General features: G+C 40.0%; 1 protein-coding gene and 1 long non-coding RNA gene across 17 annotated transcripts in view; one reads left to right on the forward strand and one right to left on the reverse strand.

Annotated features, from left to right (window-relative positions):
• Window positions 1-13463, forward strand: part of LOC108530116 (uncharacterized) — a 71898-nt gene extending 58435 nt beyond the window's left edge. The window contains exons 4-5 of one of the 2 annotated variants that reach the window (XR_001885759.1): window positions 11448-11695; window positions 13334-13463. This is a non-coding gene — a long non-coding RNA (uncharacterized LOC108530116). The remainder of the gene's footprint in view (window positions 1-11447; window positions 11696-13333) is intronic. The other variant, XR_001885758.1, reaches the window with a different exon arrangement.
• A 51-nt stretch (window positions 13464-13514) lies between these two features.
• Window positions 13515-27738, reverse strand: part of SEMA6D (semaphorin 6D) — a 58522-nt gene continuing 44298 nt past the window's right edge. For 2 of the 15 annotated variants that reach the window (XM_017872796.1, XM_017872797.1), the window contains exons 3-19: window positions 27424-27535; window positions 26792-26852; window positions 26608-26670; window positions 26397-26498; window positions 26077-26167; window positions 25507-25626; window positions 24719-24807; window positions 23755-23972; window positions 23517-23648; window positions 23018-23173; window positions 22755-22928; window positions 21799-21939; window positions 21626-21703; window positions 21054-21154; window positions 20642-20698; window positions 18988-19155; window positions 13515-17230 (exon numbers count right to left, since the gene is read on the reverse strand). In XM_017872796.1, coding sequence (XP_017728285.1) covers window positions 15942-17230; window positions 18988-19155; window positions 20642-20698; window positions 21054-21154; window positions 21626-21703; window positions 21799-21939; window positions 22755-22928; window positions 23018-23173; window positions 23517-23648; window positions 23755-23972; window positions 24719-24807; window positions 25507-25626; window positions 26077-26167; window positions 26397-26498; window positions 26608-26670; window positions 26792-26852; window positions 27424-27535 — 3152 coding nt within the window. In that variant the 3' untranslated portion in view covers window positions 13515-15941. Of the gene's footprint in view, window positions 17231-18987; window positions 19156-20641; window positions 20699-21053; window positions 21155-21625; window positions 21704-21798; window positions 21940-22750; window positions 22929-23017; window positions 23174-23516; window positions 23649-23754; window positions 23973-24718; window positions 24808-25506; window positions 25627-26076; window positions 26168-26396; window positions 26499-26607; window positions 26671-26791; window positions 26853-27423; window positions 27536-27738 lie in introns of those variants that run through there. The other 13 variants (XM_017872798.1, XM_017872799.1, XM_017872801.1 and 10 more) reach the window with 8 other exon arrangements.

Genomic DNA, 27738 nt, shown 5'->3' on the forward strand with positions numbered 1-27738 from the left:
ATTATTTTAAGTAGGGAAGGTCTTTTGTGAGAAGGTACTATTTAAATTGAGACTTTATAAGCTGTGCAACTTTGGATAAATTATTTAGCCTCACTGAATCTCTCAAGAGTAAAATTAGGTTAAAAGTACCCAGCTCTTAGTTTATTGTAAACACAAAGAAGAGGAAAATGTATACAAAGTGGTTCAACAGCTAGTAGCTGTAACTGTTGCCATTGACGAAATTCTGTGTCAGTTAGGATCTGAGCAAGAAACTGACAACACATGCAAATGAGGATAGCCTGAGTGAGTTTAATAGAGAATTTATAAAACTGTCAGTGGGGTGTAGGGAAACAAGAAGGGAAGTGCTTTCTCTGGGATCCAGTTAGAGCAGAGAGTGATGACCAACTCCAGGCCCCAGAGAGAAAGGAGAGTGAGGCTACTGGCACTTGGGGGCAGAGAAAGCCATGTGGAGAGGGAGGCAGGGAGGCTGGACTGAGCTAAAACCTTCAGTCTGCTGGCCTTGAGCTATTTGAGGGTCTGTTATGTACAGGATTAGGCTTGGCACTATCGAGGATCACAAAAGTGTGTTAGTTAGGGAGTCTTCCAGCAATAGGCTTGCAGTCAAGAATGGGAAACAACACGTATGCACGTAATTTGACTGAAATGTAAGAAGTCTTAAGGATCATAGGAGGAGTTCAGATAAAGACTAAAAAGTTCTCAGGGGCCAGATTGCTTCCAGCCAACAGATCAAAGGAACTGCCATAGAGGAGGTGGCTGTGTGTGCCCTGGACCTCAAAGGAGAGAGAGGATATTCAGACATGTAGCAGTGATGGGCAGAAGCACATTTTAAGTGGAGAGAATGAAACGGGAGAAGCAAATGGCTGGTGATTGAAAAACCCTGATTGCATGTGCAGGAAAGAGAAATCTTAGTTTGACTGGAGCCTCTGGCACATGAAGAGGATTTAGAGTTTGCTGTTTCTAGGAATCTGTCCATCTTCACCCTCATGCTCTTCTCCTTTCCTCTTTTAACCTGTATCTTCTCTCTCCTTGTTTTGTTGACTTTCTCTTTTTTGTTTTCCGTTGTCCTTTTTTATGAGTGGAGCATTTCAGTGCAAGCGCAAATGGGAGTGGAGTGGGGTTCTGTGGAATGTCAGAAATGCATGCTCAACCTAGATTTCCCAAGCTCTCACTCGGTCTTATCCCAGGGATCACTTGACGTGATGGGAAATGATGGGAAAAAAATAAACAATGTGATCCCAGAGCAATGCTTATTTACTTTATCCCTTTAACCCAGTTCTACTGCTTCTCTCTCCCTTTCCCAAGAACCAGGGGCAGCAAACATGAGAAAGCAGAAGGGGGACAGATTTTAGAGAATGTGAGTTTGTCCTTTGTGCTTCCAAGACCAGAGGCCATGTCTGCCACCACTGGTTTCAGGGAACAACTGGTTCATTTCACAGCCCCACCAATGTATACAACCTGGCTTGTTCTTGAGCCAGGTGCTTTCTCATTGGTGACAGAGCAGCGGTACTTTCCAGCGTGCTATGTAATTACCCAGACAAGAGACCCTTCCTCTGCATGGATTGGCCCTGCTTAAGAAAAGATACATAAACTGTCCTGGCCTATTCTGTGTTTTCCATTTTTGTTTCTTTATTCATCATCAAAGCCCAGTTAAAGTGGAAAACTTAAGCTCAAGGCATTTGCACTGATTTCTCTGGGTGCTCTCATGAGGCTCAACAGTACACACTCAATAAATGTACATTTAAATAAATGAATAGTTGCAAAAGGGTATCTGGGTTAAAGAATCTTCATCATACAAAATGTACTCGAGTTGCCATTCATTATTTTATCTTTGTCTTTCCAATAAGCCTTGACCCCATTGTGGAGAGAAATAATACTTTGATCATTTTTTAAATTTCCAGCTACTAGAATACTATATATGGTCCATAACAGGCCCTCAATGCATACTTGTTTGAAGGAATGAATAACTAAATCACTGAATAAATAATCCTGTTTTCTAAGCCAATTTAGGGAAAGGATGGGCGATAGTAAGCCCCTTCCCAACATGGAAGCCATGTTGGGAAGGGCCTTGTATATGAGACTAAGGATGTTGCATTTTATTATTTTTTCTTTTTGCTATAGGGGATGACTGAAGCATTTTAAGTAATCCGTGAGTGATTTAGTGGTCAAGGCTGTTTTAGAAAGATTATTCTGATGGTTAAATAGAAGATGGATTGCTCTGGTGATAAATCTGATGTATGTCTAAGCTTTTGTTGTTTTCAAAAAGTAACAAAACTTCAATGAACAAGGGGCTTTAAGTTCAAACATAGGTATGGTTGCCTTAAATCTATTGCTTACTGCTGGAAACAAATATACTTTACCCAGCTTACATGGTCTAAAGGTGTTGTATAGTTTTAGAAGACAATGTATCCTCATAAGATTAGTATAAGCTAAATGTGCTCAATTATTTGTCATTTCTGTAAAGTGCAAAGTCTCAAACATCTTCCATGTTCTTAATTGCAAACAAGACTATCTTCAAACTAGGAAAGAGAAATGTTCCCATTCTCATTTATTAAACATCCCTCTGAGAAAGAAACAGTGCTCTTTAAAGTGCTGGACCTAAAATTGTAAGCTTTTTGCAGCCACTCTAAGGTTTGAAAAGTTAAACTTGTAGAAGCAGATTGTTTTGTTTGTTTTTGGCCATCTGAATAACTGGCATCTAATGGTCACAACTTAACATGCCATTTTAGTTAACCACTTGCGATTTTCTCAGTCACAGCCAACTGAACTATGTTGGGTTGTCGCTGGGAATAACTCAAATCCATCTACCCATGATTTTTTGCACCTCTGAAACCATTCAGACACCTCTTTGTTAATATATCATCATAAATATTGATTACTCACTGTGATATATACAGCTAAACACTTTTTACAGCTCCTCTATCAAGTAGTGGAGTCCATTTCCCCTACTTTCTGATCTGGACTGGCTTTGTGACTTGCTTTGACCAAAAAGAGGTGGCAGATGTGATTTTGTGCGATTTCCAAGCCTCTTGTTAATGAGGCCTGGGAGCATCCTCTCTCACTCTCTTGGAACACTGCATTTTGAAAGAAGTCTAGGCAGCCTGTTTGAGGTTAAGAGATCACAGGGAGACAGTGAAAGAGACCATTTGACAATAGAGATCCGTCTGTCCCACATATCCTAGCCAAGACCCAGGTATATGAGGCCATCTGGGACAGCTAATCTCACAGACAAATCTACTAACGGATTGACTACAAATGCATAAGTAAGCCTAGTCGACACTCTGTGGAGGAGAGGTAAGCTCTCCCAAAGGAGCCCTGCCAAATGGTTAACTTATAGAACTGTAAGGAAATAAATGGTTATTATTGTCAGCCATCAAATTTGAGGGTATTGTGGTAGACAGAATCCTAAATATTGCCCTTCTAAGATTCCCATTGCCTGGTTATTCAATTAAATACTAATCTAGGTACTGCTGTGAAGGGATTTTTCAAATATAATTAAAGCCCCAAGTCCGTTGACCTTCTAATAGGATCCTTATGTGATCTTATAAAATATTTAAGTGAGCACTTATGAGCAACAAGTTTTCTCTGGCTGGTAGCAGAATAAAAACTCATAGAGATATGAAGAATAAGAGGGATTTGAGGCTGGGCATGGTGGCTCACGCCTGTAATCCTAGCACTTTGGGAGGCCAGATGGGTGGATCACTTGAGGTCAGGAGTTCAAGACCAGCCTGGCCAACATGGTGAAACCAGGTCTCTACTAAAATACAAAAAATGTGTTGGGTGAGATAGCACGTGCCTGTAATCCCGGCTACTCAGAAGGTTGAAGCATGAGAACTGCTTGAACCTGGGGGATGGAGGTTGTAGTGAGCAGAGATCATGCCACTGCACTCTGGGCAACAGAGCGAGACTCCTTTAAAAAAAAAAAAAAAGAAAGAAAAGAAAAGAAGGATTTGATATGGCCGCACTGTCTTAAAGATGTAGAGGGCCACATGACAAGAAGTAAAACAGCCTCTAGATGGTAAGAGCAGCCCTTGCCAACTGCCAGCAAGAAAACTGGGACCTCAGTCCTACAATCAGAGGAAACTGAATTCTACCAACAGTCTGAGACAGTTGTGAGCAGATTCTTCTCCAGGGCCTCCAGATAAGAGCACAGTTCAGTTAACACCTTGATTATAGATTTGTGCAACCCTGAGTGGGGAACCCTGTCCAGTCGGCCCACATTTCTGACCTACAGAACTGTGAACTAATGAATGAGTGTTATAAGTCTCCAAGTTTGTGCTAATGTGTTATGCAGCAATATGAAACTAATACAAGAGTTTATTTCGTAGCAGTAGATGACAAATACACGCATGAGCATTTTTATAATACGTAGAGAAGACGTAACACGGAACAAGGGATTTCAACTCTGTACATCAAAATCTTTTGGAGACCACTTTTAAAATACCAATGCCTGAGCCCACCCTAGAGATGCTAATTTAATTGATTAATTATTCTGGGATATAGTCCAGGCTTTGGTGGTTTTAAAAACCTCGCCAGATGATTCTAATGTACAACCAGGCTTGAAAAGCACCAATGTAAACATATTATATAGGACAGATAAATAGATAAGAGAGAGGTGGAGATTTTCACCCCATCTTCCCTCCTGATTCATCCACTATGAGATGACCATCTTGAACATGTTGTTTACTCTATCTGTTAGGGTGCTTTTGACTAGAAGAAGCAATACCTGACCAACAATGGGACAAGAAGAACATTCGCCAGGTGCGGTGGCTCACGCCTGCAGTAATCCTAGCACTTTGGGAGGCTGAGGGGTATGGATCCCCTGAGGTCAGGAATTCGAGACCAGACTGACCAACATGGCAAAACCCCATCTCTACTAAAAATACAAACATTAGTATGGTGGCTTGTGCCTGTAATCCCAGCTACTTGGGAGGCTGGGGCAGGAGAATTGCTTGAACTTGGGGGACAGCGGTTGCACTGAGCCGAGATTGTGCCACTTCACTCCAGCCTGGGCAAAAGAGCGAGACTCCGTCTCAAAACAAAACAAAACAAAACAAAACAAAACAAAAGCATTCATGTCTTCTGTAACAGGAAATCCAAACCTGAGAGTCTTCAAAGTTGGTTAGTTTAGCAGCTCTACATACTCATTAAGGACTTGAGAGCTCTCAATCTCTTTACTATGCCATCTTCAGCATGTGAACCTTTCCCCCAGCCTGCTTTCGTGGTACCAAGATGGCAGCTGCTGATCCATGCACCATCTGTTGCTTCCACTACCGGAAAGCAGACTTTTCTTCATGTATTCCCTTTTTCTTAGAAAAGACAACCTTCCTTAAAGCCCTCCCATACTTTTGCTCAGATTCTACTGGCCAGAATTGAGTCACGTGTCTATGCTTTCACTGTAGGAGAGACTGGAAAAGGAAGTATTTTGCCTTTTCAGGCTCAGTAGGTGGAGCTGACCACTCTCAGCAAATTAGAGTAGGGATAGGTGGGTGGGTGGTTAGTAGGTAGACAGCCAAATATGCTGATCCTCCACACATCTCTTTATCCTGATATAAAGACACAGTATTTGTGTGTCTATATAGATGTAGATATGGATATGTACTCAGGAATGGGATGATATCATACACGCTCTTTACTGTGGTCGTCCTCCCTGTCACATTCTGCTATTGTTATTACCATTTTGACTTCCCGCACTTTACTCAGTAACATACGTTAATACTTGGTATTTATCCTTCAATAATTTCCTCAGTGCTTATATAAATCATAGAATATACATATACTTATAGAATGGAAGTGTATCATTATTTATTTACCAAAATAATATTATGCTGTATATTATGACAATCCTTTTAAGTATGTAGAAACACTTAGGTACCTAGCTTACTAGTGTTTAAATGTTATCATTGCTCCCCAGCTCCTCCCAGTTTTCCTTCCTATTCAACTTTCCTTTCTATCTCCTTCAACTTTTATCAAAGAGTCCAGCTAAGCATGAGTACAGAGCTTCCTAGCCTCCCTCATACTTCGTTGTTTGGGATGTCAGGGTAACGTAGTTATGAAGCAGAATGTTCTCTACGTGCCCTTCTGTCTTTTAACTAGTTGCTTACTCTTAGAGAAGTGTTCAGGGTCTTCTGACATTCCCGTTCAGTTTCTAAGATCCTTCATTCTCTTTCTGCTTTCCCAATGAAAGCCTGTAATTAATCTGTCCCTCCTAAGCTTCTGGAAGCTACCTTCTCTCCTAAGGGAAATATAAGACCTCAGAGTGATATTTTACATTTCCAAACATGCCACATTCCCCATGCTTTTTCCCACTCACATGGTGGAAGGATTCTAATTATAGGGCTGAAGGGGAATTCATTCTTTCTAGACTCCCTGCCTTCCTTTTTCAGTGTTCTTCCGACACTGAAGGGAGTTTTTTCACAAAGCTCTAAAACTCAACCATTCTGCCAAGAATTTTGTTGTGTTGTTTTATGAACTGTGACTTTTCCTGTTATGTTTTAATCAGATGTGAACAAAACCAAATAGTTGTTAGACACGTTTATACAGGGATTATCTTATAGATTTCTGTCAAACATAGTTAACCTGAATCTTTCTTGTATGTCTTCTAAATAACTGCCTAAATATACTGGTGTTCAAATAAACATGAGAGGAAAAGAAGCAAAAGATAGTATCACTGGCAAAGGCATAAAAGATTCAAAGCGAAAAACTGCAAAATATTGTAGCTCTTGGCCACCATCAATGCTGGCGCAGGGCAATAACTTTGTTAGGCTAGGGCCTGGCCTGATTCTCACCAAATGTGTATAAGGCCCAGTGCAGCAGGGGTCTCAAAATGTAACCAATGTGTTTTCAGTGTTCCCAGGGTACACATTTTAGATACTGGGGATTTAGAAATTGTTCAGCTGGGGAGATTTCATATGTACAGTAAAAGTATTCTAACTCCAGAGCTACCTCCTAATTCCCTGGCAGTGGGTGACTAATCTAAAACCAAGAGACACACGTCTGTTACAGGAAAAGGTCCCGATCCAGACCCCAAGAGAGGGTTCTTGGATCTCTTGCAAGAAAGAATTCAGGGCGAGTCCACAGTGCAAAGCAAAGGAAAGTTTATTAAGAAGGTAACGTTGTGAAAGGACAGCTACTCCATAGACAGAGTAGGGTGCTTCCAAAAGTAGGAGGAACACGTCCACCCCAGGTCCAATGCTTGTGTGTATATATATACACACATATATACACACACACACATATATACACACATATATGTACACACACATATATCTACACACATATATGTATATGATGAAAAAAGATTATGGGGAGATGTGCTCTGCTACAAAGGTTTTTGATAAAGGTTTAATTTTCATAAGAATCGATATTATTATCTTTCAAGCAAAATTAGGAATGCTTTTGCTCTCAAGATATCAGGCTATTAGGACAACCCAAGTCTGGGTCTGTTTAGTAAACAGTATCAATCTGTTCCCTTAACTGTAAATATCTAGAGGCTAGGAATGCCTAACTTTCTGGGAATGCAGCTCAGCAAGTCCCAGCCTCATTTTCCTAGCCCTCACTCAAAATGGAGTTGCTCTGGTTCGAATGCCTCTGACATGTCCAGTTATGCAATAACTTAATTTTTTTCAACAATGGGGGTAATTTTCTTTATGGTGGCTTTATGCCTTTTGATTCCTAGGCTCATTTTCAGGAAACAAGATCTTCCTATTGAGTAGTCTTGGTATTGACATTCTTGATGTAAGTTGGAACTGTGGAAACCCTAATGAACTGGTATGACATACAACCAGGCCATTAAATGCCAATTCCATTTTGGCTGGCTAGAGTGGTTGAGATTACCCCAAAACATCTCTCTCCTTAAGGTAGTCCATAGCTACAACAGAAGGAGGAGCAGAGTTACTTCTCCTAAAAGAGAACTTGTTAAATTGAGAAAATTTACTTTTAAAAGTAGGGGAGGGGAGGAATTGCAGGGAACTTTGCAAAGGGGTGTGGTTTTCCTGACATCCTTAACTGGCATGCTGTCACAGAGGAGAGGAGTTTGCTCTACTAATTATTTCATATTTTCCCAAGTTGTCATTACCATAATAATCTCATTGTCCTCAAAGCTACCTGCTCTCTTTTCATCTGCTTCCTTTCTGTTATTCTTGAATCTAGGAAAGAAAAGACAAAGGAGAAAATGGGGTTTTCCAGTTTTTTGTGTGGTTGCCCTTTGAGACACAGAGAAGGCCCAGGCTGCCATAGCATCTCCATTCTGAGTTTTTGCTCTGGACGCTAGCCATGTACCCACACCGTGCTCTGCCATTGCCTGGCTGTTCTGCCTGGGTCCTAGTTCTGTCCCGAGTTCTGTCTTTTGGTTTTTTATAATTTCCACATTTCATCGGTTTATTCCCAGTATCTCCAGCAAAAAAAAAAAAAAAGAAACATTTTATTTAGGCACTCTAGGAACCAAAGAACGTCAAGGTCGATCATAATCATTGATACCTTCCTTGTAGCAAAATCAAACTTCTAGGAGTTTGTTTTCAGTGGTAAATAAAGACTTCATCTTTTCTTGAGACTCGATAACTAAACAAAGTCAGAGGGCTGTTTCCAGGATTTTTTTTTTTCTTTTTCACAGTTAACTAAATGTACAGGGAATTTTCAAAATGTGTTGAATGAAGCAGTTCAAAAATTCGTTTTATCTTTACCATATTTTGTATGTTTTTTAGACTCCTATATATGTACACATATTTAAAATAATTTGAACTCTATTGTTTTCTTCCATTTTAGTGTTTTGCTCTTTTCTCTCATTTATGATATTCATGTAAATTAAGCAAACCACATGATGTCAATCATTTCTATCTCTATGAAGTGTAAGTTCCATAGGTAGTTGGAAATAATAGTTTAGTAAGTCCTGAAAAACTGATGGAATTTTTCAGGGTGAAGCCTTAATTGGGCAGCCAGAAGAGGCTATCATCAGATCAGATTGAATCTTAAGAATTGATCTCAATTTTATGAGTCACTCCAGTAACATACAGACCAACAAAACTCCAAATTGCCTGACTCTGTCTCTGAACCTGAGATGTCATTGAACTTTGGAGCCTAATTCATATCCCAAATGCTCTCTAAAACTCTCTAAACTTTCACATTTGCAAAAGTACTCCAAGGGTTCCATTTCTATTATTACACTTTCCAAAGCTGTCTCCCAAACCCATGGAATGCTCCTTTGAGAATGGTTAAAGAATGCTATAATCTTCTTATTTGAAAACCTGATTTGCAAATGCTAAGAAGGTATATATGCTTTTACTACGCTTATTAGCATTAACAGTTGCAAATGTCTGGCAAGGCCCTGCCACCTGACTTAGGATAAGACGCTGGGGCGATCACCACATTTGCTTCTTCAACAGATTTTTTTGTGTGTGCTTACTCTAATGCCTCACAGAAGGCTAGGCAGCTCAAATGATCAGAAAACATTCTTTAAGATAGTCCGACTCCTAAAGATCTCCCAACCATAGGGAGCCGTGGAAAAACTGTAACTGTGTTTAACTCCCAATATACAACCACAGCTCAATATGAAGACATTCCAAAGTAAGAAATAAACAAATTCTCCCCAGAGACTCTCTGCCAGTCCGCAGGTGTAGATCTGGCAAGATGCCCAGAAACCTAGATGGGTACCATTTGGACACATCAGGTTAGTTCCTTGTAGCATCTCTGAATGCATCCTTTTGGTTGCTTTCAGCCTACACCTTGTCAATTCAGCCCATGGATTGTTTTTTCAAATAATTGATTTGGCATGTTCATTATGATGGCTCAGCATGCGACTGATGTCACTGAATGTTCTGTTTTTCATTAGAAGTTTGGCACGTATTCCTGGACACTGTAATTATTCTACCTTTTTTGTTTCTCCTCATTATACATGAAGTGCTGGAGAGAGGCCATCCTCACTGATTGAACACCGATACTCCCTTTTCAACCCTCTTGCAGAGGGTGTTAGCTTGTGCATCGGGCATGAGTGTGAGAATGTGAATTAGCCCTGATCTTTGAACTGACTGTCATTTATATGTCCACAGTTGTCACACTCACACTCATCTTAATTTCTGTACCTTGAAAATGGGAATGACAATCTTATCCCTTTCAAAAAGAAAAAAAAGGCATATTGGGGATTAACTGAATAAGGCTCAAAAGCACCAGGAAAATGTAAGAGAAGTCTGTCCACATAAGCCAAGTGCTGATGCTTTTTAGCAGTCAATGGATGTGCTTATTATAGTTTCTAAATCAGAAAACAGACCTCAAACTAGATCTGTGATTGATTGGGTGATCAAGTGTGAGTTCAACTCTCTGTGAAGCCCCAGGGTAGATACACAAAATATACAAGGCATGTCTTATCTTTTAATCAGTTAAATACCTCATGGAATTGCTGTATTCAGAGCCACAGCCTGACCTCTTACAGTGGTGCCAGCAGCAGGGGTGGCCTTGTAGATGGCTTTGCCCAGTGTAGTAAGTCCTCACAAATACTGGCCACATTTCAAGTACTCAGTAACCACATATGCTAAGCTACTAGGTTGGACAGCACAGATTTAGAACCTCCATCAGCATGGAACATTCCACTGCACAGGGCTGCTTGACATTGACAAATTGTCCTTCTTACCACTGCTCTAACTGGTCGGAAGTCAATCTTTACAGTAGCATTGGGTAGGTCCATCTCACACTAATGAAGAACGCTCACAAGTAACAGCGCATATATAATGCTGTATTTTCATACTTTACCCAAACCCTGCATATGAGGCTAAGTGTACTCAAGTGCATGTTAAAATGAGATTTATCAACCAGTAATCAATACCTGATTTTAAAAAAGAATTATAAGACAGGGGCTAAAAATATGCTATTTTTCTTTATATATGAATTCTACTAGATTCACCATTTGAATGACCAAGACACTACCTCCCCCTCCAGCCTTGCACCCTCCATCCCCTCAAGAATTAAAGATTGATTTTATTATAGTTCCATTCCTCTTTGTTTATGATATCACATCTATTTGATAAAAAATGCAACACTGGCAGAGATTTAAGTGTTTCACATGTTATATCTGCAAAAAGTGTAAACATCAAATATATTAATAGATCCAAGGTAAATGGCTTAAAGTGCACTGTTTGTCATAACTTATTGTTAATCTCACATATATCTTATATCTAACAGGAAGCAGGCCTCATGCATCCATAAACATACTACCAACCAAGCTACTGAACTTGTAATAGTTAAGCATAGCATTCATAAAATAATAGAATTGCAGAGTTGACAGAGACCATAGAATTGTCAGAGAAATGGATGTCAAATCATCTCTTTACCAGAGTCAGGAGAGGTGGATAATGCCCTTAATCACTAGATGAGTGATGGAGTGAGGATTAGAACTCAGCTCCCTGGACCTGGACCTAGGGCTGCTTTGGACACTTTGTTCTTTTCCCTCCTCTGACAAGCAGATGAGACAGACCAGCTGGGAGAAATGAGAAAGTTGATCTCTCTCATGGCAGGAGGGTGAGTCCTCCTGGTGCCAGACCAGCACCTGGGCCATCATGCCACTACCTGGCAGAAGAAGAGATGCCCTTTCTTCTTAGCCTGTATCAGCATTTCAAGTGTTGCATCTGGCTTCAAAGTTGCCCCTTCCCAGGGTAACCAACTGGTTAGTCGATGGAATTTCTGGAACCAGAGCACACAGTGCCTTGTCCTGGTTAGTTTATTGTATTTGTCCCATTACTCTCTGGTTTTGTGTTCCCTTTGAAAAAAATCCGAAGTTCCCTTACCCTATGTCTCTCAAATGGGATCTGAGCATTTATCTTGAGGATTCACAGATGTGATTTTAGGGGACTGTAAATGTCCTGGAGAGGAAAGGGAAATGCACCTTTCAGTCCATAACATTCATTAAATTATCAAAAATGTCTATGATGGAATAAGGCTAAGAACTTCTATAAGGGAGAAAAGAAAGGTGCATTTTTTAGAAGAGAAAAAAATCACTGAACTCAGAAAAACTAGTAAACAGGCAGTAGGTATAATAAACACCAAGTTAATGGAAACAGGCAATGCAAATGAATGATAATGCAATGCTAAAGAAGCCTAGGAGGAGGCTGCATGTGGTGGCTCATGCCTGTAATCCCAGCACTTTGGAAGGCTGAAGTGGGCGGATCACCTGAGGTTAGGAGTTCGAGACCAACCTGGCCAACATGGTGAAACCCCTTCTCTACTAAAAATACAAAAATTAACTGGGCATGGTGGCGGGCGCCTGTAATCCCAGCTATTCAGGAGGCTGAGGCAGGAGAATCGCTCGAACCCGGGAGGCGGAGGTAGCAGTGAGCCGAGATGCTGCCACTGCACTCCAGCCTGGGCGACAGAGCAAGACAAGGTTGAAGATGCATTTCCCTTGTGTCTTCTTTCATCCATTTGTTCAAATTCTGAGTTACAAATTGACTTCTGCAAGTCAGTGTGATGGGAGACACCTTCCACCCTCTTCTCCAGCACTATAATGGTGTGCAGACTTACAGAGACTTCCTTCCAATGATGGGGTCATTTGGAAGGCCAAGATCAGGCTCCCTGGCTGGTGGCACCACCTGTGGTGCCGGGAGCTGTGAAATGGGGCAAATAGGTCATCCACTGGTCTTTCTCTCTCACAAAAGGATTCCTGCAAATTTTTCCTTATGTCTCTGGAGTACTGCATGCCATGATAGGAATAAACAAGGACTTCTGATACCACTAAATTACACTGAAATGCAGCACCCCTAATTAGATGACACTATCAGGGAGAGTAAGACTCAAGACAGGAATATGGCCATTGTGCTGTTCAGCAAAGATGCTGCTGAAGGTCCTTGAGAAAACATGATCACATGGGAGCTGCAGATGGGCTTTGGCCAGGAGTAGCAGCTAGAACCAAAAGGGCAGGGATTCCTACAAGCACCCCTGTTGTCTTTCTCAGAAGTGGCTTGCCACTGTCAACATCCATGAGAAGCAATGACAGCAGCCACCAACTCATTAGGTGCTAAGAAAGAGCCATAGAATCATGTTGTTACCTTCCATTTCAATATTTAGATATTTAGATAGCTCCTAATTTATTCTATTTGTTTAAAACAAGGGAACTGAGAAACTCCTTATACCAAATTGCAAGAAATGTTCACGGGAACCCTGTTTGCCAGTTATAATTTTGAACTGAAATTATGTGAAATATTTCATGCAGGAAAACAAATCATGAATTTTAAAAATGTCTGTTGAACTAGATAGATCTATGGATAATGTGAACTACTACTGTTTGCCTAAAGCATCTGACTGTTGATGCAGTACAGTTCAACTGGTTTTCTGAACAGTTTCTCATTTTTCTCAGGGGCTCTGACCTTCAGTACCAGCCTTCCAAGGAGAGAATGGTAGTGTAACCATGACTGGAGAGCAACTGTTCCAAGAATATTTTGGCAGATTTTAAAAGCAACTCTTACCGGTGTTGATTGACTTGAAAATATTTTAAAAATATAATACATTGTAAACCTCTTCAATATCAAGAGGCAAGATATAATGATTTGTATATTTTATTTTGACTTTACATGCGGTGTTAAAAACCCAAAGTACGTATTATTTACACATCCACAATACAAGTTTACAAGGTATCTATACATGTTAAAGTACTCTATAAAACAGTATAGAGCCACTTCACTTGAGGGTTACTTTTTATGCCGTACCATTAAAAAAGATACAATCTGCGTTTACCTTTGCACAAATGGATAAAGCATTTAAAAATTAAATTAACAGGATAGAGACTAGATTTCATGTTAGAAATTTCAACATAAATACTGATTGAACTCACATTACAAACTACAAGGAAGTACAATGTTACAAAATGTTATCTGGGGTCACATAGAGTTACTGTTCCGTTTTACACACGCTGGGATTAATATTGGTAAGGTGAATTCAAACACGATTGTTGTTGGTGGACTGAGTAGTGTTTATCATTGGTTGGTTTAATTTATTATTAATCTGTAATATTTTAGTTGCAAAGCTGAAGTGTTTCAAGAACAGAAATTTTAGCTTTAGCGCCTCCAGAGATCACTGGAAATCATGTTCTTTATAAAACAATGTTCTTTAAAAAAAAAGAATAGCTGTATCAGTATTTCACATTCTGTATAAAAATGATCTGGTCTTCTGCAACCTGTCCTCCCCAAAGTAATAGGTACCAACAGTATTGTCAAAAGAAATCCAGTTGAACTCATTTGCCTGACTACAGCAGGAGCATTCCTCTGCCTCGGTACTTTCTAGATTTGGTTCACTAAACAACTGTGTGGTCTGCAGCATATTAACTGAAACAGTCAGCAGGGTCGCGCATCATCAACTGTAAGTGGTTTCTGCCAAACTACGTATAAATGACGCTCTATAGTTTCTGCAGGTGTCACATTACCCAGGAAACCTCATTTGAGTTCACATTATCACTGTTTCATCCTTAGGAAAGCAGGAGTGGAATGTTTATCATGGCAAAGAATGTAATGCTGCTATGAGGTTGGATTATGTTAACAATTAATTGTTCTAGGTTGTTTCTGTGATTTTTTGCAAAGAGTCTTTTCAGGTGCTGGTTGAAAAACATTTACAACTGGCACTCAGTAAATAATGTGCTATACTGAAAACACTTGACAGATTTTAGTACTTCTATCATTCTCATGAATAAGGCACAAAATGCACAGATTCAGGTAAACTCACATGTGGTATTTACAGTATATTGTCATTACCTGCATGACTTAGGAGAAAATTCTCACATAACACAACATAGACAACATGATTGCACCACTGTTAAGTTTTCACAGACTGTTTCCGTTAAGCCAATTACAATTCCTTTCATATGTATTTCTTTTGTCTTCTATTTTTTGTTTGTTTGTTTGTTGTTTTTTACCTTGGTGGGTAGGAGGAGTTAAAGGAGGAGAAATTTTACTGTGTGGGAATAAACCACACACAATAAAAATAAGACCTTATTAATGTGTCTAAGGTTAAATAGAGTGACTCAGGCTTTGATTCACAGTGGACAGGAAAATTTTACTACTGAATACTGGAAAATAAATCAAGGATACCTCTTAATATCTTGATCTCCTTAAGCTGGCAAGACTGGAATAGAAGTTTTAATGAATAGCAGCACAAAATCACTTGCAACTCTTACATTCTGGCATTGGGTACCACGTAAGTAAAGTTCATCATTTTGATGGTCAAAGGAGCCTTGATTCTATTCCTCTTTCAAAGCTGAACCCAATGGACTCCTGTGTGAAGTAGTATTTTCTCTCGTTCAGTCATGCTCAATGTAAACAACTCCATAGCACAAAAAGATGCAATGGGCACCTAAACAAATCCTAGTGGGTACAGAACACACACACACACACACACAAACACACACACACGCAACAAGTCTGTTGGTGGCATGAAAAAAATGCCACACATGAAAAAAAAAATGCTACAGCTTGGGTCAAAGATTGAATTTTTAGCAAACTGCTTGGTAATCTACAAGTTCATTTCTTTGAGACATTACCATCTTTTTTTGACATTTGTGCAAGAGGCAAGGTGAATGCATACATATTAAAACGTTCACATTTAATGGGAAGACCACACATAATGGCAGTCTACATTGAACCCATTTTCAAGTATTTGTTCACAGATTCTTCTGAGTACTGTTATCAGCTCTTTATACTGGTAAGGTAGCCCCTGGGAGCTACACATCTCTTTAGCTTCAAACAAAAGAAATGGAATGACCAGCACCTTCCTTTGTTTTCAGGCAAGTACACAGAAGCCTTGCTGCAGTAGCTACATGTGGCAAGTTCTGATGTTGCCAAAGTTAGAAAGAGTTTCTTTGGCCACTTGGTTCTCTTAAAATACAAGCAAGTCTCTTGTTTTAAGGTACCCTTACAACATCATCCTCTCAAAAACATGGACAGGATAAAGCCACATGGGAATAGCACACTTGAGGCCTAGTATGTGTATTTGTTCAGTGGTCTGACAGATGGGGTTTGAGGAACAAAGGAAGGCTTTGGTGGCACGTCAGGTTTTAAGGACGGCGTCCTCTTTAGTCCCGTCCTAGGAAGAGTGCCATTACTGGTGTAGCTGCTCTGTCTGGAGAGGGAAGGCTGCAGATGAACACTCACTGGTGTCCCCTGAATATAGTCCACCTTCGCCCCAGTGGGGGTGGGCATATATCCTCCACGGTTCATACTAGGCTGTCTGGATAACAAAACGCCATTTGGTGAGTTTAAGTTTTTAGGCATAGCAGATATAGAGTGCCTCTGGGAGGAATTTTTGTGATAACCCCTTTGTCTTTCCAGAGAAGTCATTGGGACTCCAGGAGTGGTGGGGACATCCACTCGCTTGGTTGGGCTATTTCTGGGGAGAGTTGAAGGAGGGGAGTATAGCGATGCCTCCCGGTTAGGGACTTTAGGTGGGACCTCAGACATCGATCCCACGGGATCCAGCATTAAGTTCTGGTGTGCCATTTGGATGTCTCCCATGATGGCTTTGGGGTTACTATTTGGGTCATTCAGATGCTTCAGGAGGTCATTGAGGGTATTTCTGGAATCGACAGAACGCCGGTGATCTCTCTTACTGGATGACTTTGTAAGAGGGTGATCAATGTTTTGAAGCTTCTTTTCAGCTTTGTGAGCGTTGGAGTTTGAGAAAGACGTGTTGTAGTCATGGGTAGCATTTGGAAGAACAATGGCGCTGGGGATATGTCCATGACTTAATGGGGAATGAGGCGGCGGACTAGAGGGAAAAAACTGAGGGGTTTCTTTCCTTGAAGCCCCATGGCCATGGGCCTTTTCTGAGTGGCTCTTCATGGCCTGCAGGGTCTTCTGGTGAAGCACGGGTGTAGACTCAGGAGTGGGAAGAGCAGCCAGCTCTGGAGGTTGCCCTCGATGGTCCATTACCATGGATTTAGTGTCTCCATTGGGTGGGAGCTCTTTCCGACTGGTCAGCAGGTTACTATACAGTTTAGGAGAATCAATATTCTGTTGGTATTCCTTGACAGGGCTGTCAAAGAGACCATTCAGTTTGGCAAAACTTCCACTGGAGTCTGTGCATGACTGGGCGGACTCTGCATCTTTATGGATCTTTCTGTTTTTCCGAACAAACATGTCTCGATAGCAGTATACTGCCACACCTGCAATGAATGCCCCCAAAACAAAAGCAGCAAAGACACAGGTGATGAGGACATTCATGTGGACCATCTGGTTGGACTCTCCAGACTGGACTTCCCATCGCACACCTGCAATAGACACATGGGACGTGTGAATGAGGTGCTTTTTAAAAATAATAATAAACAGCAAATGGCTTTCAGTGAGCCAACACGACCTTCACATGGTTCGTATGCTTAGCTTGGAGGGTCAAGTAGACTCCAAAATTCCTTGTATATTTTGTCTTTAATCAAACTAGGATCCCCAGAGACATACAGGATTGCTGCAAATGCCAGGATAACTCTAATCTCCCACTGATCTATATTCTTCTGTTCTTTTCCTCTAATCCCTCATAAATAGTTGTTATATGTTAGAAAGTTTAAGGGTTTCGATCTAAAAAATAGTTAGAAGTGCATAGTTTCTAAATAGCTAACCTTAAACTCATTATATGTTTTGTGGCATAATTTTCTCTTAATTCAGGATTAAAAGGTAGCTGTTAGGATATAGGAAAATATAATAATTAGCATAAACATACATTATGCTAAAATAATATCCCAATAAAATTATACTAACTTAAATAAGAACACATAATTTGTTCACAAACCAAAAATATCTGCTTGATCACTGTTAGCTATAAAAAGAGACTTTCATGTTTGCTTGAATGTTTTTTTCATTCCATCTTGGGGTGAAGCACTCTTGAATGACCGACTATGTAAGAAATCCAGACAGTCTAAGGAAACATACTATGTATTAGTTAAGTAAATTGTCAAATTATCTGAAGATATTTGAAAATATTTAAATTAGACCTAGAAAAAGAAGAGCAAATTAGTTTATAATTATTGAAATTAAACTTAACCTTTTACTGCAACCACAGACATCTAACAATTAATTTAAAAATGTTAGTTTAAGAGGTATTCAAGTCTGTTACATGCTATAAACACAGCTATCCCAGAGTAAGGTAAGTCAGAGTGATTTTGAAGATTCTGTTGCTTTAAGTTAGTGCTAAGGCCTTTGAACATTAGTTGTTTTTAATTAATGTTTAATTAATGTTACGGAATTCAGTGGCACTGTGAAAGACCAAGAAAGAAAAGGAGAAAAAAATGGTATTACTAAAGAAAGCAAAGCAGAAAGAAGAATGAAGAATGATTATAAAATTGTTTACAACGAAAACATATAAAATGAAAATCAACCGATATAAATCATAAATGACAATGCGCTGCCATAAAAACTGATTGGAAACCTGATACCATCCATAGTTTAGTAAGCACTAAAGAATAGATTTTTTTTCCTAGAGTAATATATCTAATAAGCTAACTCAACAGGCAGCTATTTTATAACTGCTCCTATTACGGCTGAAAATGATAGTTATGGACAAGCACTCTGTTATGTTTTATTGCTTGTGGTATTCAAGCAACTTAGCATCTCACATATCCTTTTCAGATTGCATTTTGAATTGAAGCTAAACAAGAGGCTGGGAAAGGTTCCTAGACAAAACATCTGATATCAGGATATTTGCAATTAATGAGTTTTGTTTTTTGCTGCGGTGACCCTTGAAATTCCCTGAAATCCAGCACGCTCTCTGCTTCTTCAGACAGAAATCAACACAGATTAGATTGTCTGAGTGGCTGCTTCACCAGCTTTTTCTCCAACAGCTTTCCACCTCTTTTATCTTTTAAGGAATGCACTCAGATATAACCACAGAACGCCAGAGAGACTGTGGCTAGGGGCGGTGGAGGTACAACCGCAGAAGCTCCAGTGAGGCTCACCTCTGGAGAACCACATACTCCTCAGTGATATTAAGGATCAGGTTTCCATGCAGTTAGAGATGAGGTCCCTGCTGAGGCCTTACCCTTTGGGATACCCGATAAAGGATCAGTAAAATCAGAAGTGTTTGGATCATCTTGAACTACAAATTTCCGAGAGCTTGTCAGTTTAGGTCTCCAGGTATCAATCACTTTAGGTGTGATTTCTGGGATACTTGCCATTGTGGTAACAGAAGATGAAGATACCTCCATGTCTGTGGTGGCAAACAGATTTTATTAATATGGATAATGTCAAGATTTTTTTGATTGGTCTGTTGCATTTTTAAATAAAGTTTGAGTAAATTTGATGAGAACGTTTGCTCTAAGATTTTGCAAAAACATGCCTGAGGAAGCTACATCAAGTTCTTTCCTTTCAAGGGAGGAATGAAAACTGAAAATTAACAGTAAAGACATATTGAGCAGATTTCAAAATTAAAGATACTCGAAAGGCTCTTAGGAAAGCCCCTGTGGTTACTAATGACACTCATGGAAAAGGTAATATAATTCCCAGGGCAGATTAGTTGCTGTTTCTTCCTTCTCTTGTGAGACATCATTTCATTTCTTTTTATGCATTCTAAAAAGCACTTTCACAGATGGTTAGAAAATCTATAGTCTTTATTGGGGAAGAAGCTATGATGGAATTTTGTCGGAAAATATCTGGTTAAGTCTATGAAAAGACTTGACTTTGGATGTGATAAACCAGCTCTGCCTAAGAGGTTGTTACTAGTGGCCTCCTGTCCATATGTAGATTGTTCACTACACTGAGGCTCTGCCCCCCACAGTAAAACACCGAAGGAGAGACAGACTTTGCCTGTACTCTCCAAAACTGCTGGGGAGTTTCTTCCAAAGAGTTAGCAGAACCTAATGCAAAGGCAATGGCATTACAAACTGAACGAGGATATTCTGATACGTAAGATCTGCCATCTTTTTCTCCCCCTGAGGAAAGGAATTGCTGGTGAGTTTTAGAAGCAGCAATAGGACTGGGAGTAACTTAACCTTTTAGCATGTCCAGTACTGATTTCCTCCAAATAGATTTTCCCTCAAAATATAAGGCTACGCTTTTAGGCTAAAACCTCAGAGACTGCAATTCTGACTGGTGCAACGATTACAGAAGAAGGTTCCAAAACAGGTACACAGAGGCTTGGAGAGCCCACTGAACATCTTAATACATCAAAAATCAGCTTCATTCCACTGAAGCCTTTTTCACATGACCGAGACCACAACATTCAAAGATTCGCAGGATGAGCGCAAACCATTCAAAGATCTCTAAAACTTTTAAATACACATTTATGGGAAATGTGTATTTGTTTACTAGGTCATAGGAAAGGTGAGGAGAGATGGGGAAAAATAATGAAATTCCGCCATCCATTAAATACAGATGACCAGAAGAAACATTCACAATGCAAAGAGGTGAGAAAGAAGAAAGCTTGGGTGGGCGTGCGTGCAGCTGGAATGCAGTCTATGTTAGCCCATTTGAATTTTCTTAAAGGATGTGGCTTGGTCAATGATGAAGTGTTAACATGCTATACAAGGGTGAAGTGCTCAGTAAGAAAAGTCTTTTGGTACCATCAGGGGGATTATGAGTCAAAGCGGAAAAATGAAGGGCTGCCAAACTGCGCAAAAGGAGGGGAGAAGGGGCTGAAAATGCTGAACTGAAGGAAAGAAAAGGTTGTTAATTCAAAAAAATTAAAAAAAACTAACCAGATGTTGGACCGCCAAATATTTTGTAATCTGGTGTAGTTGAAGTAGGCAAAATTTCTAAAAGAATTAAAGGAACAAGTAATCAGTGAAAAGTAACCAAAAGAAAGCAAAAATTTATGAATTCCAATTAACTAAAAAAGTAAAAAAAAAAGACTATAAATTAAAAAGATTAACCTACTGGTTAGACTATCTCTCTCTAGATTTCCTACAAAATTGTAAATGGTGAAGAAAAAAAGGAAGCCTCTTTTCTAATGGATCCCCATGATCAAACAGCTCAGCTTTTGCGAAGTTTAAGTTAAAATGCTAGGTGGTACGTGTCCTGAGTCATTAAAAAGACTGATTGTAAAATCATGTCCACGTGCAAAGGTGGTCCAAGAGAAGCTCCAGGTGGGAATGGAAGATTCTGTCTTACCATGGCAGTCCCCTAGATGAGCTGTGTTGCCGAATTCTGTGTCTTGCTCATATCCTTCAGCACTGTGGTTATGGAAAGCAAAGAAGTCTTCGGTTAACAGCCTTCATAGGAACACAAGTGACAACCAGAGCAGAACCAAGAACACAGACTGATTAGTAAGAATGTGCAGAGAGAAAAACAAATTTTAAACATTTTAACATAACTTGCTAAAATGGCTATTTCTGTTAAAAACTGGTGAACTAGAATGTTTAAGAGAACAGAAGAGAATTGGTTTTTTCTCTCCATCCATTTCCCTTAAGTATTACTAGGTCTACCATTTCCCTTAAGTATTATTATGCCCTTCCTTCTCACATCTCCTGGTTTTCATTTTCCTGTTTCTTCCATAACAAAAAAACAAAAAACAGAAAGAAAAAAAGGAAGGAAGGAAGGAAGGAAGGAAGGAAGGAAGGAAAGAAAGAAAGAAAGAAAGAAAAAGAGAAAGAGTAGTGTAATTGGAAGTTTTCCACAATTTCTAGCTTTAGAGACCCTGGAAAGGATAGTTCATCCTAGCTCATGTGAGAAAGTATACTTACAGCATTCCTGGGGTCACTCTACCACAGGATCCCTGGCTTAACCAGCCACAATACGGGTCACGAGATGCAATACAAGACCTGTATAACACCAAACAGAATGTAACTTGGATTTTCTCATCACCAAAGGTTTTGATGCTGCAAGACCCGGGGTAAGTAAAGAAACACGAGCTTACTTTTTACATGATCCATAACGCTCACAGCGACTGAGGGGGATGCGGATAACGCAGCTAGAGAATGCCACATATAAAGCGTGGTGATCTTTATCCAACTGTAATGAGATGACCTTTTTGTCTTCCTCATTCTCAGCACTGCACCTATTTGATGGGATACATTTTGAAGCCATATGTTTAGTCAGTCAAGTGTGGTTTGGTTTAGCAATTACTGAGAGCTGGGAAATCATAAGGAATATTCTTGGTAACAAACCAGGCAAGTACATAGTTTGGGAAATAATAATTAGTGATTCATCTTCTACTTCTCTGCACGGTTGGTTAAATTTCAGGCTGGACAAAGGGTTTTTAAAGATTGCTTTCCTGTTATGATGATAGAAATGAATTGCATTTGCGAAGGCCACATTTGACTATAGAAATAAAAAGGATCGTGTTTTAATGCATTTAAATTTTCCTGCGTTAGATGGTTCTGGTTCTCTCCTTAGTCCCCTTTGCTCCATTTCTCTCTTTTATTTCTTGTTTTTTAAAAAATGGTCTAAATATTCTCTTACATATTAATGATAGGAAGGAAATGCTTAACTAGTATTACATTCTGTGTATGTGTGTGCGTGTATATTTGTGTGTGTGTGTGTGTGTGTGTATGCAAGCTCACAACTGTCTGCTGCATGTAGCATCTTGGAATATATCTGCAAGATAAGAGAGGTGCTGTTAAAATGTTCTCATAGTCTACAGGTGAAAAACAAGTGCTGAATTATTTTTAAACTCGTCAACTGTTCACCCTCCTTGCCCTAGTAGGCTCGGGTAAAAAACAAACCCAAGATTTACTTCAATGAGAAAAAAACACAAAACACTATTATGCCAAACCACGGCTAATTTAGAGGGCCAAAAGGACATGACTAGATGAAATACACGCCGGAAATTTTTGAGCAGTACTGAAGGGTATTCTCGTAACATACACCTACTTTGCATGGTTGTAGGCTTCAATCTCTTCCAGTAATACGCTGTCGTTCAAAGAGAAAGGACTGGTCTTTGCCAGAACTTTAAGTACCACGCCAGCTTCAGAGCCAACAAAGATGACTGTGTAGTTCTGGTAGGGTCCGGCAGAATGGTCCACTGCGATGGCTGTCAGTCTGTACCTACGAGAGGCGGGAGCACAGATCAGAAGGGGAGGCCAACGGGCAGAGAAAACTTTGGATAGGAAGGAGTGTTTCCCATACAATCTCACCTGACCCGAGTCTTTGTGAACCAGGGCTCATCGGCAATGGGTGGAACAGCAGAGTCCATCAGAGGATGAGATTTGATGAATGACAGGGTTTCATCCGGGAAATCGATGGAGGTTTTATAAGCTTCTGCGAGGCCGTGTTTTGCACAACAGCCAGGCCTGAAAGGAAAACAGCGTTCTTTTATGCTCTTGGCTGCCCCTGCCACACCATGTACTGTATCTAAGGAATAAGTGCATATTCTCAGAGAAGAGGTCAAGGGAGGAAGGAGAGTGAGTGAAACTAAAGAAGCAATGCTATGCCCCTGAACTCAGTGGGCTCTCCATTCACACTCATGGGCTTGCAGGTCACAAGGCTATGTCTGCTGGCTCCATCTGAGATGCTGCAGAGAGACAGACCCCTTCCTGGTGTGGGAGGCTGGCCAAGCTGCTCCCTGAGGAGGGCTTCTTCCAGTGACCGGAGGGTTTTGTTCAAGACAAAACCCTTTTTGACTTTTTTATTTACCTTGGCTTTGGGACTTTGTCTTCGGGAACTGCTGTCCAAACAGAATCTGGAGTTTTCTGTTCCTTAAACCGTCCTTTGAATACCTTTTCAATGTCATCCATGCTAAATGCACAGACAGCGGAACCAGGGATGCTGAAAAGGAAGAAAACCATCAGGAAGAGGCTGGCGGCATGGAGCCTGTCTTGGTTCTGACAGGCATGTACAGAACATCTCTGCAGTGCCGGGGTCCTGCGCTCACCTGTTGAGCTGTGTGGTAAACACCCCGACCACAGTGGGGAGGCCATTGATTTGTATTATGTCTGTAATAGACTGCAGAACATCAAAGTAGAAAAACGAATCTCCAGGGACAGAACAGTTCAGCCGAGCCTTCAGAAATGAAGTCCAGTGTTTCTCCAGGACCCGCTGGGAGCCACCCATGTCGTTTTTACAGATGCGGGCCACGCGGGAATATACAGCCTGGCCAACAGACAGAAGCAAAGCAATGGGGTTGTGAGCATGGAAAGGAATGGAAACAAAATGATACTATTTAAGGGAGGGATAAAAAATGCTAAAGATACATCTGGTTCAAAAGAATCTAGCAGTCTTCTCTCTAGGGGTCTGTCCAGTAAGAAGGTAAACTGGATTCACCTATGGGGAAAAAAAAAAAGAGCCACTGTTTTGCTAAACGTGCTCCCCAAGAAGTGAGCTGTCTATCTGCCTTGCTGAATGAAAACCATTCCAGCACTTGGTCTCCAACTCTGCTTCCTGTATTGTTAATGAAACGTGTCGTCTTTCAACCTGGCATAGAAGGGGTTGCAATACTTTAAAATCACATGGGCCTTCACTGAAACACTAAAAATTGAATGGGGTCCCTACTTTCTATCCTGCCTTTTGACACTGAGAAAGAATAGACTATCAGTGATTTTCTAAAGAGTAAAAAAAAGCATCCGTAGCTCAAGGGTTCCTGTAGAACACTCTCTGTGGCTGCAGGAAAAAAAAGGAAATCTTCTCAAAACTCAAGGCTGGTGTTCCCACTCAGGTTATTGTTCAGATGTTTTCCAGCAATTATTCTCATGATAAGCAACCCACCTCTCTGCAGTTGGCCCTATGTACACTGAATTGAGAGCTGGAAAACATGCCAAGGGAGCATCCTTAACTCTATCACAGTGGTCTCAATTTCATGCAGTACAAGTCCACGATTCAAGCCAAATGCATACACTTGCCTTGCCTAAATTATTATGTTCGACAGCAATTTCTCGAAAGAAGAAATAGACATAGTTTCCGTATTCTATGGCATGAAGAAAGTGTGGCTCTGAAAGAAAAATTAAAAACAAACTGGTTCCTAAAGAATAATTCAATTAGCATAAGACCCCGACTGCAAGGCATGACTGACAGATGTTGCACAGTTACATTCAAGCCAATAAGAACTCCAATCTGCCAATGATTTTGAGGAGTCCCAATATGGGTGTGTTCAAGCTTCAGGGAACCCGTCGTCTCTTAAGTCAGCTAATGGACTGTAAAAAGACCTACAGGGAACTGAACTACAGCAAAGGTCTTTGTTTCAACAGATTTATTCATTAATCTATTTAACTAGGGAAGAAAACCTCTTACACTGAAAATAAAAAATCTTGATTTCTAGACTTTGAAGAACAAAATGGCTCTCATACAGACTAATCGATTCTCTCTGTTAACTTTCCAAGATGGGTAAATGGCAAGTAGTATTATGTGCATTTAGAAGGTTAGACAAATTGGTACACACAGAGATGAAATCTCTCCCCGCTTGTTTTTTGAGGTCACCTGGGATAAACACCTGGATGAACTTACTCTCCTGAGGTGGCTGCTAGTCTCCTCATTCCCTGTCAATGCTCCCGTTCACAACCAAAGCAGTGTTTACTTGTTCTAAATAAACAATATAAAGTCATGTGCTAAACTTCTCGATGGCTATGGCTGCTGTCCCCACTTGGGCCATCCACTATCCTGGTGACCCCAAGACACTGCTCTTCAAAGGTACCTTTTATCCATTTGGAATCATATTTTATTGTGCGAAGGGCAGATCCATCACCCATGCTTCGATAAATAACAGCATCACTGGCCAAGAAGTCAGCCACTGTGGCAGAATACAGCTTCCCATCTGAAACCGAAGTTATAATTTTGGTAAGATAACCATAATTATCCTGCAGTGTGTTTGCTTCAGTAGTGTGCTATGCCCTTTGCAGTCCTCTCACCAGTATTACCATTATCTATACAAATAGGGCTGCACCTGATACATCAACGTGTGACAGGTCAGCCATGGGATTATCTAATTTTACAGATGAGGGATCTAGGCATCAAAAAGTTAAGCAACTTATCTGGAGTCATTGGCCTAGTTAACAACAGGGTGTCATAATACTTAGAGTGTGCACTGAAATATTCTTGTCCTTAATTTCTTCTTTTTTTTTGGAAATTTGTGCATAGATTTTAGCCTTTCGAACACTTAGATCAAGGTGGGTATCCAAGTTATTAACTTTTACTCTTCCATTACATTCCTTTTTTGCCTTCAATGTCATTAATCATTTATATTCATTAGGCTAGAGGATCTTACCAGCAAAGAGGGCAACATTGGTTTGTCTGGCATCAAATGGGCATCTTGCCAAGCCACTAATTTCTTCCCCATCATATTCTAAGGTACTCAACTACAAAAGAAAAATAAATAGCCAGTGTCATATCTATTCAATGTGCCTGTCTGAAGGCAATACTGTTTTATTTGTATTAAAATTCCATTTGAAGAATTCTGTCTTTATTCTTTCATAGCACTAGAGATAAAACAAATTACTGGAAAGCAGAAAGGTTTCAACTCTAACAGCATACCAGTGAAGGGAGAAAAGTTGATCAAAAGAAGCACATTGCATAAAGTATACTTACCCTGTAGTATCTACACATGGGATTGAATGCATTGGTACCACAAACAAAAACCATCTCATCGTTTCTTGGAACAAATACTTTGATAAAGTTGTGGCATTCATCCTAAAGAAAGTAGTAGTAACATTAATATCTGACATTCAAACGTGCTGGCACTGTGGTATCAAGCCCACAGAAAGACTAAATCTAGCAAACATTTGTCTGTTTAACTCACTTTATGCTTGCCTTTCATAGCACAGTTTTCTCGATCCTGTTGTCTTGATCGCCATGTCAGTTTCTGTATTAATCAAGCAAAACCAAAGTTTAGTTTTTAAATGGGAACATTTTTGGGGGAGGGAGTGGAAAAATTAATCAGGTTCAGAGGGAATGTAATGAATTTGCCAACTACAGTTGCTCACCTTGCTTGGTATTACTTCTGTTTTGGGCATTTCATTTAAGTTTACTGTATAAACTTGATCCCTATTGGAAATAAGGCAATAAAACATATCATGTGAATACATAAAAATGTTAAGCTGCTTCTTATTTTATTTTTACAGATCTGCCTTTATTGTGTTTTAGAGATCATCTGGATTTTCTCTGTCTCAAACAAAGTCAACAAAGAGTACTTTTTCATTAGTGAGATGCTTTTATACATCACTGTGGTGAGAGAGCAAAGAAAGCTCTTCTCTCCAGGCATGGGTCAAACTGCTACTTGGTATTAGCATAGACATATTTCTGATATTTGCTTGAATAATTCTAAGTTAAAAACGCATAAAGAAAGGTGTTTTTTTTTTTTTTTTTTTCCCTGCTGCTTTAGGAAAAAAGAATGGTGTATGATTTCTTGATGGCAGTAATAAAATAGCACCGCTGAAGGCTTGAGCTTTGTATTTTGTTCCTGGTACACAACACTGACTCTTCTCAGTGAGTATTTCTGGCTACTTGCAATTTTTGATCACAATCACATATTAGTTTTTCATGAACTAGACACATTAATGCAAGCACCACTAGAGAAAAGAATTTTAATCTAATAAACCAATGAGAGGAAAATTACCTGCCAGCAATGTAAAGTGTGTCTCGAATTTTCAACATCAGCTGAAAGTCCAGCCTGTGCTGCGATTCATTGCCTGAAGGGCGTCCTCTAAAAACCGGATATTGCCTTGAATCTGCAAGTAAAAATGGGCTAAACCATCATTCAGGATTATGGAGCTGAGGGATCAATAAACAGCATTGATTAGCCGTATATACTTGTTGTAGAAGGGTTTTAACTAAATTCCTCTCTTAAGGTCTTGAATATAAATGAATAAAAGGCAGTGAATGTCAGCAAATGGTCTTTTTCTTTTAACTCAACATATATAACCCATATACG

This window comes from Rhinopithecus bieti, unplaced genomic scaffold (genome assembly GCF_001698545.2).
Source record: "Rhinopithecus bieti isolate Rb0 unplaced genomic scaffold, ASM169854v2 scaffold_6945, whole genome shotgun sequence".
Lineage (NCBI taxonomy): Eukaryota > Metazoa > Chordata > Mammalia > Primates > Cercopithecidae > Rhinopithecus > Rhinopithecus bieti.